Source organism: Neospora caninum, chromosome VI (assembly GCF_000208865.1).
Source record: "Neospora caninum Liverpool complete genome, chromosome VI".
NCBI lineage: Eukaryota > Apicomplexa > Conoidasida > Eucoccidiorida > Sarcocystidae > Neospora > Neospora caninum.
This window is the reverse complement of record NC_018392.1, coordinates 1328274-1337254: the sequence shown is the minus strand read 5'-3', so window position 1 is coordinate 1337254 and position 8981 is coordinate 1328274. Positions and strand designations below refer to the sequence as shown.

At 60.9% G+C, this 8981-nt stretch overlaps 1 protein-coding gene across 1 annotated transcript; it reads left to right on the top strand.

Moving 5' to 3' along the window:
• Nucleotides 1-1616: 1616 nt before the first annotated feature.
• NCLIV_017050 (uncharacterized protein) lies at nt 1617-6949 on the top strand (the record flags this gene model as incomplete). Its single annotated transcript, XM_003881897.1, has 3 exons — nt 1617-3933; nt 4139-6283; nt 6783-6949. The coding sequence occupies 3 exons, from the start codon at nt 1617-1619 to the stop codon at nt 6947-6949; spliced, it is 4629 nt and encodes a 1542-aa protein (XP_003881946.1).
• Nucleotides 6950-8981: the final 2032 nt, after the last annotated feature.

The following is an 8981-nucleotide window of genomic DNA, read 5'->3' as shown; positions in this document are numbered from 1 at the left end:
CCTCCAGACAAGGCACCAAGCTCCCCTTTTTCGCGCGATCTGCGGTGTGTTTTTATTTTTCCAGCGTTTCCATATTCCAGCTCTGGTCACTCCTGTAAGCACGCGACAAAATCTCTTCCTTCCCTTCTCCCGAAACCTCCAGCTGGCCTTTCGTTTCCGGCCCTCTCCAGCCTTGCCCCTCCCGCGCTCTGTTTGTGTGCCGCGGCTCCGGGGGGTCGACCAGGGACGCCAACTCGCCTGTGCCGCACTTTCCGGACCTTTCTCCACCGTTTTTCCTCGCGTCTGTTTCTCAGATAAGCTGCAAGGCCCACAAACTTTTCCCGCCGACTAGCTGTCCATCGCTATCTGCAAAAAGGCTGCCAGAAATTCCCCTATCTGGGGACGCGCGCGCCTGGAGAGGAGAGGCGCTCTGCGCGGCGAGCGCCGGGAAGAAGCAAACGGCCAAGGGCCTTTTCTGGTCCTCGCTCCGTCGGTGTGCATATCCCTCAGAACGCGGATTTTTTGTTTTCCGTAAGCGCAGTCGGAAGCGTCTTTCGAGTCGCTTTCTCGAGGCTCAGGCGCTATTCTTCTCGCCAGTGCCTGGCGGAAGCAACGCGCCCGTTCACACGCGACGGCGGCCGCTCTCTCTCTCGCTGGAAAGCTTTCCTGCTCTATCTGCCTCGGCCTGGATGTGCGGAAGCCTGGAGCAGAGAAGAGCCCGGGCGGCCGGTGCTTTTGATCGTTTTTGCTGAGAAATCCACTGGAGATCCGCCTTTCCAGCTTTAAGCCGGCCGTGGAAACAGTGAACCGTTCGCGCCTCTCGAACGTGTGCAACGGAGATAACGCGTACAAGGGTTGCGCCTCCCGCGCCTTTGTGTGCCTCGCCGTGGTATGTCCCCGTCACCGCGGTTCTCCCGCCGTGGCCACTTTCGAGATTCCCGTCCACAGCGCCCAAGGAGGCCAGGCGCTTTCTTTCCTTTCAACGAATCGCGTGCCGTATCTGTTTTCCAGGAGAAATGCTCACGCGGTTCTCTCCGTTTCGACTGGGTTTTTGCGGCAAAAATATCTCTGGGCCACCAGCCCAAAAAGGCTGTCCTCCCTCGCCGGCGCCGTGTGTGCGCGTGTGTCGCCTCTGGATTTTCTCCACAAAGACAACGGAGGCATCGGGTTTTTCATTTTAACGGGGTTCTGTGACGCGTCCTCCCCCAGAAAAAGGGTACACACGCTTCCATTTTCCTAGGCACATGACTCCTCGGCTGAGCGCGGAGCGTGCAACAGCGAGGCGCCGACTCCCCCCCCTTTTCCCGCTCGACAATTCGGGACGTTCAGACAAAGACAAGTACCACAGACCGAACAGGTGCGGCGCCCGGCCTCTCCGTTTCTTTGCGTTTTTTCTTGGTCTCATCGGTTTTCAGCCACAGACCTGAGCAGAAAGCTCGGGGCCGCTTTTGCTATGATTTTTGTGTCCGTTCGCCGGCTGGTTGTGGATCGAACCTTTGTGTACACACGGCCTGCTGACCCGCGCATGTTCGCGGCACGCGTTTTCTGTGGCGGGATTTCGCTTTGGCGGCGTGCTTGCATGCATGAAGTGACTGCGGTTTTTTTCGCCTTTCTCGTGTTTAGGTTCTCTAGTAAAAATGCAGCAGACCGCGCGTGCGTGCGCGGTTGCGTCGAGACTCACCCGCATGGCGACTCGAGAGGACACTGGCACGCGCGAGTCTTCGCGCGTGGATCTCGCTGGGGGTGGGGCGGAAGGGCGCCAGGCGGACACGAGGTGTCCCTTGGAAGCGACCGTCTTTGGAACCGACAGCCGCTCCTCCGAGGCGTCTCCGCCGGAGCTGCCGTGTTTGTTGACAGGTGGACGTCCTCGCGAACTCAATGCAGGCGCGGACGAGCCGAAAAAGCTAGCTCAGCCAGTTGGCCTTGCTCGACGCGGGCGTTTGGACCCAGTCCGTTGTTATCCCGAGACTGGAAGGCCACGCTGTTCTGGGAACGGAACGAACGAAAAAGAAAGGCTTGGCCCGAGCGTCTGCGAGGAACGCACGGGCGTTCGGCAGGAAACCAGCTGTGAGGAGAGCCAAAGAAGCGGAAAACTGCTTGACCGAAACCACGGCCAATGTGCGGCGTCCTCCGACCAAAAAGGGGGGCACTGGCCGACGCCTCGATTCGCCGAGGTGTATGTACACCCGAAGGCACCACGCGCCGATCCGAAGACACCGGGAGCAACCGGGGAAAACAAGCGCGGCCGCGAAGCTCGCCGGGAGTCTTCTCTTCCCGTTTCCCTCGCGTCCTCTACAGAGCAAGAAGCAGGCGCTGCGGCCAGCGAAAAAACGGAGGGAAAAGCTGAAGGCTCGCCATCCGCTGCACTCCGAGACTCCTTCGCTGCCGGTGACGGCCGGCGGCCGTTTCCTGTCTCGGTTCGTGCAACACGAGACCCGGGACAAGAGAGCGGGCACCAAGGGAGAGAAGACACGCACAGAAAAAGAAGCGGAGAACTGAGCGGACTGCGCTCAGGCGGGAGAGAGGGGGTTCGTGCGTCACCGGCGTCTCCCTCTTGCTGCGCTGTCGGCGAACCCCTCGGTCTTTTTTTCTCCGGGTGTGCCATCCCGGACAAACAGCCGGAGACGCCTTCTCCGTCTTCCTCCGTCTCGTCGACATTTTCCCTCCAAAAGCCCGCCAAAGAATCGGACGAACGAACTGGCCGAGACGTCGTCAGCGCGGAACAGGCGGAGCAGTGGTCAGCGGAGGCTAGGCAGTTTCCCCCACTCAAGGGCGTCTCGTACAGCTCCACGAGACACGAGTGGATCTGTGACTGGCCCGTCGACGCGGGCGCGGAAGACGCAAAGAAAAGGAAGAAGATCGTTAGCTTTTCCGTCGCCAAGTATGGCGTCAGTGAGGCCCGAAGGCTCGCCCTCGAGTACCACATCCACCGGAGCTCGGAAGAGAATGAGGATGAGGCACAGGACAGCTCGCCAAACGAAGACGACGAGGCGGAAGACAAGAGGGTGGCGAAGAACGCCAGCGGAGAGAAGGAAGGGAAGCGATCCAGCGTAGCGACTCCAGAAGACAGAGAGGAGCGGGGCCATGGGGGCGAGAATGGAAAAACTGAGGCTAAGCAGGCAGATGACGGAAGACAGCCGAACGGACGCGTCGTCTCCCCAGCTCTCTGTACAGCTGCTGACCAGCCCGACGACAACCGGATGGCCTTCCCATATGCGGACGACAAAGGCGCGCAAGACGAGAACAGCGGAGGAAGACTGACGTCGCCGTCGGCATCTCCCTTCTCTCACCCTTCCTCGCCATGTCCCTCGCTTTCCTCTCCTGCCGTTTGCTCTCCTTCTCTTTCGTCTCCTTCCTCCGGTTGCTCTTCCTCCCCGCCAGGTGAGAAGACCGGCGGGTGTAGGGGAGGCACGGCCAGGGGAGTTCCTCTGCTTTCTGCCTCCGTTGTCTCGGAGGAAGACGGGATCGAATGGGATGCGGCGCAGAGGAAGTGGATCTTCCGCTTCCTCCGAGAAGGCCAGCCTGCTAAGAAGACGTTCTCTGTTGATAAGTACGGATTCTCGACTGCCCGCCGCCTCGCGCTGATGGCCAAGCAAATGAACGAGAAAGCGGAGTCCGAGCGCAAACCGGCGTCTTCTCCCCGTCCGCCGGTCTCTTCTGCCTCGTCGTCTGTCCCGTCTCCTCTCTCTTTCGCGTCTTCTGTTTGCGGTCGAGCCGAGCCTGTGTCGTGGACAAGCGACAGCACCTGCAGTTTGTTGAGTGTCGAAACGCGTGCGGAAGATGCAGACGGCGGGAAATCTTCGCTTTCTTCTCTTCGGCCGTCCTCTGGGTGGGTCCGTCCCAATGACGATGGCGCAGCTTCGTGTGAAATCTCTGGAGTCCAACAGGAGAGCGACGACTGGGACAAAGGGGAGGCGGACGAGCCTTCGGGGTCCGCGGGCTCCCGTCCAGAAGGTAAGCGCGAGAGTCGCGGGTGTCGCCGCGCGTTGGATCTCTCAATCGCAGACACAGCAAAAACGTCTTCCCTCAGGAGAGTGTCCTCCGAGTCGAGGTCCCAGACGCTCTCTGGGCATCGCGTGCGCCGCGCCGCTCTCGGGAACCACGCCTCGAAGGCGACAGACCAAACCTGTGTGACCTGTGTGTGCTGTCTCGATGGCAGGTGCGCAAATCGCGAAGCGGAGACGCGGACGCCCTCCAAAGAAGAAGAAAGTCGTCCGGCCCCGGCAGCCGCGACTCGCAGCGCGCCCCAGGCAGCAACTGTCTCCGGGGACAGAGCAGCAGGCTGCGTGCGGCCTGCGGAGGAGTCTGCGGGTCGAAAGCCGCGCGGCGGCGATGTCGGAGCGCGGGGAGACGAAACGACCGGAGAGACAGCCCCAGGAAGAGACACTGGAAATCGGCGAAGACGGAAACGACCTCGGTCTGTCTGTAGACGCTCGAAAGAGTGCCGCTGAGGGAAGACCGGGGGGCGTTCGGCACGGCGCCGAGGGCTCTGAGAGGAGCCCGTCCAACGGCTCACAGAAACCGCGCGTTGGTGGGGTGGAGGCCACCGAGGCAGGCGAGCCTGCGCTGCCGACGTCTTTGCCGAACTCGAAGACGGCACGCCCACAACGTGACCAGCCCGCATCGCATCTCGCGTCGTCGCCGGTTCTCGCGTCGCGGGCCTCCCTCAGGACAGGTATCTCGTCCTCGTCTCTCGCTCTCGGCGACTTTCCGGGTCCTTCTGCGGGAGTGTCCCTTCTTGCGTCCGAACTCCGTACCTCTTCGTCGTGTTCGCCGGCGAGTTGCGGCGTCGCGGGAGGGCGTGTGAGCGCGGCGAAGTCTTCCGTGGTCGTGCGCGGGGATTGTCCAGCTTTTGACAAGTCTCCAAGTGCGAAGCACCCCGAGGAAGACGAAGACGGCTTGGGCTGGGGACCGAACGTGACAACAGAGGAGCGCATCCGGCGACTCCGGCTCTGTTTGGAAGAGTTGAAAAGACAGCAGGAGGTGTATCTACTCCAGCGCGGCTGCGCGTTCAAGCAAGCCAAGCACGCGTCGGAGGCGTGCGTTTCCTCCCTGGGGCGAGCGAAGCACGCTCGCCTCCGGAGCCCGTACCCCTGCGAGCCGTGCGAAGGCCTACCCGTCTCCGCGGGCCTTCGGAGACACCCGGACGCGCACCGAGCGCCTGAAGAGGTGGAGCCCGAGGGCGAGCGCAGGCGAGGGGCGAGACGCGTGGACGCCGATCGCGACGGAGAGCGAGACGACCGAAAGCGAGACCGCGAAGAGACGGGCGGTTTGGAGGAAGGGGACCCGGTGAGTGTCGCGACCCTCCAGGTGATCGCGGCGGTGCTGTCGGACTTTCTGCAGCTCTGCGGCTCGCCGAGTCGCATGGAGTGTCTCGGTTTCGGCGAGCGACAGATCCAGTTTTGTCAACAGAGCATTCCGCTTTTGCAGGACAGTCTCCTTTTCCTCCGATCTGTCCAGTCGACCGACGAGCCCTCGACGGTGGCGTTCGCCTCGCTCTTCCGAGAAATCCTGCTCCTGCTGCCGCGCTCGGCCTCCTCGTCGCCCATGGAGATCTTTCACCACCTCACGAAACTCGTTCGCGGCCTTCTCGTGTGGCGCCGGGCCGTCACGGGCGAGCGCCGCGCCGACCGCGGAGACAAAACGCGTGTGCGTGCGGAGACACCTGAGCAGTTGGGGCGCGCACACCAGCGGGAACGAGCGGCTGCGGCCTTGCCGTCTGCTGGTGCAGCGGCGGTTCTGCGCGCTCTCCAGCTCCAGCACGGGCACGGGGCGGGGCGGCCTGGGTGGCCAGAAGCGCGGAGAGAGAATTCTCGCCTCGACGATCGAGCGTCTTCGTTTGACGCCTCGCCTTCTTCTGGTCTGCAGACACTCCAGCGGCGCCGCGACCGCGAGGTGGGGATCGTGGGGAGGCTGGTAGCGTCGCCAGATGCGGTCAAAGAGGAGGCGTCGGACGGCAAAGCCGATCAGGCGGGTCACGAGGCGCGTCTGCGCGCCGCGCTGCGCACCTTTCTCGCCTCGAAGAAAATGCCCTGTCCGGGGCGATCTGCACATCGACAGGCGACGTGCGGACGTCTCGATAGCGAGGCAAGCATGGAGCCGCAGAGTGCGATCGACGAGGCGAGGCAGTGGAGTGAGGCTGGGGCGGTGGCCCATTTTCGCAGGGCGGAGACGCGCCTGACCCCGGAGGCCAGGGATACGAACCGAGACGCAGAAGAGAGAGAAAGCGCCTCCTCTGTGCGAGGACGCGCCGAACGAAAAGACGCTGCGAGAGACAGAGAGGAGAGAACCGCGACGCCAACAGGTACACGCGACAACCCGCGAAACACCGAATCGTTAGAACTGACGACTCGGCGGGATCGACTGGCCCCGAACACTGTTGAAAAAAGAGGCTATAGGGACGTCGCTTGGCATCTTCGATGCTTCTCGACAGCGTTTGCACGTAGAGATGGAGATAGCGTGGCTGCTGTTTCAGAGGCTCCGCGGCTGGCTGCGGCTGTAAAGCGTTGCAGTGGAGGAAAAAAACCCGGCGGCTGGGGCCAACAATCCCTGTTTCTCCAGATCTATGGCGTAGAAAAGCACATACATTTCTATCGCCAGAGAGCGACCGCAGAAGGATCGAATCCGCATAGAACTACATACATTCCTATGTATATATATAGAGAGAAGGAGATAGAGAAAGGGAGAGATGTGCATGCATATGTATGTAGATATACATGCGTAAATACGTCTGCATGTACGCACGGGTATGGATGTCTCTCATATTTGTGCATGTGTCTTCTCCCGTGTTTGCGTGGTTTTAGCTGCCTCGAAGTCTCGGGGATTTGCGGCTTGGCAGGAGACGATGATCCGCGCCCTTCAGTCTGCCACGACGGTTGAAGATCTTCGAGGAAGCGAGGCTCTGCAGCGGCTCTTCGCCCTGTGGAAGACCCGCGACGTGAAGGCGCCCGACTTCCTTGTATCTAGTTAGCTCACTGCGTCCCCCCGGAGTCTCCCTTTCCGGTGTCTCCTCGCTCTTGTGCGTTTCCGTCGGGGTTCTAAGCTTCGCCTTGTCGCTTCGTTCAAGACCTGCGCTCGCGCACGCACTCGGAAAGGCCGCTATGTCAGGCATTTCTGGTTTGGGATGGAAACGCCCAAACCGGAACCGTCCCTTTGGGGGCTCTGCCCATCTCTGGCGGCGTGTGAGGGTGGCGGCGGCTGCAAAAGAAGAAAAACGCAGCGTTCGCGAGGCCTGTCTCTTTGGCCTTTTCTCTCTTTGGTACTCTCTTTCGATGCATGCGGTGCTGCGATCGGGGCGAGAGTGCTCGCGGACTGTGCCTGCTGTCTTGCCGCGATGATGGTGGTTTTTGTAACAGGCATGAGTCCACGCCGTTTCCACGTGCATGCATGGCCAGATCGCGCCTGGCCGTGTGCGTAGGTCTACGACTGGGATTTCCAGTGGAGGAGTGCGAACCCGGTTTTCGGTTCGTGCCAAGCTGCACGAGGTCGGCACGACCGCATGCAGTGAAGGGGACGGGCGCAAAAAGAAGAGGGACGGCTTTTCAGGCGAGGTGCGGAGCCTCGAGAAGACAGTGCATTGGTCGCCTAACGCCGCCCTCGTCAGCCAAATCCAGGTTTTTTGTTTCGTCCAACCTCAGAGTGGAGCGGGCGTTGGTGATCGAGGACGAACGCAGGGAAACTGCACGTGGGTGCGTTCGCACTCTACATATTTAGCTGCGTAGGGTTGCATGTGTGCTTGCGCTGCGGGACGCCGGAAGGCGATGCAGCAGAGAGAGTCGGGCGGTTGGTGTCCGGTAGGGATTGTCTAGAGAGGGAAAAACGCGGACGAAGGCCGAGGGAGACGTCCCCCGTACTCATATGAGAAGGAAGGGTATCGTCTGTGTGGGTCCGTTGCGGACGTTGATTTGTCTTGTGGTCGCGTGGTTTCTAGATTCTCCCGAAAGAAAGCGTGGCCTCGGAGCCTTCCCTCTGGCGTCGCGTCATGTCGAAAGAGGCCCGAAAGATCTCCAGAGGTTTCCGTGACATGCCGGGATCTCTTTGTGCTGTCGAAGGGGATCGGGCGACGCGCCTCGGAAACTGGACGCCCGTGAACCGCTTCCGCCGTGCACAGTCGTGGTGTTCAGTGATCGCTATCAACATCGTTGTTTTCAGCCCAGCTCCCCGGACTTGCGCAGAGGGCTGCGCAAAAACACGCAGCAGCCGAAACCCCGGACGGGAGCCGCTTCGGGAGGGACAACAGCCACGAGGGTGTTTGAGAGGCCAACGAGCCTCAGGTGTGTACGGTCGCGGGCGTCCTTCCGTCAGCGTGTGAAAACTGTGACATGTGGCGGAGAACGTCGCGTATCGACAGTGAAAAAGCCTTTCTCCGCAGAAGGGAAAAGATCGAGACATTTCAGGGGGGCGGTAGCTCCGCGGAAGCCCGACTGGGTCTCCGCGAAAAAATGCAGCAAACACGCCGGGAAATCCTCGAGTTGCGCACTGGCGTGTACGTACAGCTGACCTTCGTGTCCCCAGTGCGGTGCACCGGTTGACTCCCCCGCGAGTTTCGGTGGTTGAGAGGCGGTTTCCACGTTTTATCCTTTGTCCAGACTTCTGTCGGTCTTGCCCAAGGATTCGGTTTTCGCCTGTTCACGCGAGTTCGTGTTCTTGCACGCAGCGGCTCTTTTCAGCCGTCAGATCGGGGTAAAACAGACGACGGGGACAAGACCGCGGGAGAGGTACCGTGGCAAATGTCAACATTTCCTCACTAGAAAAGAAGCGAGACGAGCTGCGCGTCGGTGTAGCCGCTCGCCTCTCCTGTCGGGCGAAAACGGCATTCTGTGGCGACGGGCTAATCCGTAACTGCTGCAGCTGTCCTGCACGACTGACGCGCCAAACAAAAGACGCATTTTGTCGGGAAAGCCCTCGCTCCCGCGAGGAAATGCTACACACCTTAACTGGTATTGCGCTGATATAATTATCGTACGAACGCTCCGCTAGTTATTGAGAGACAGACACTCTCT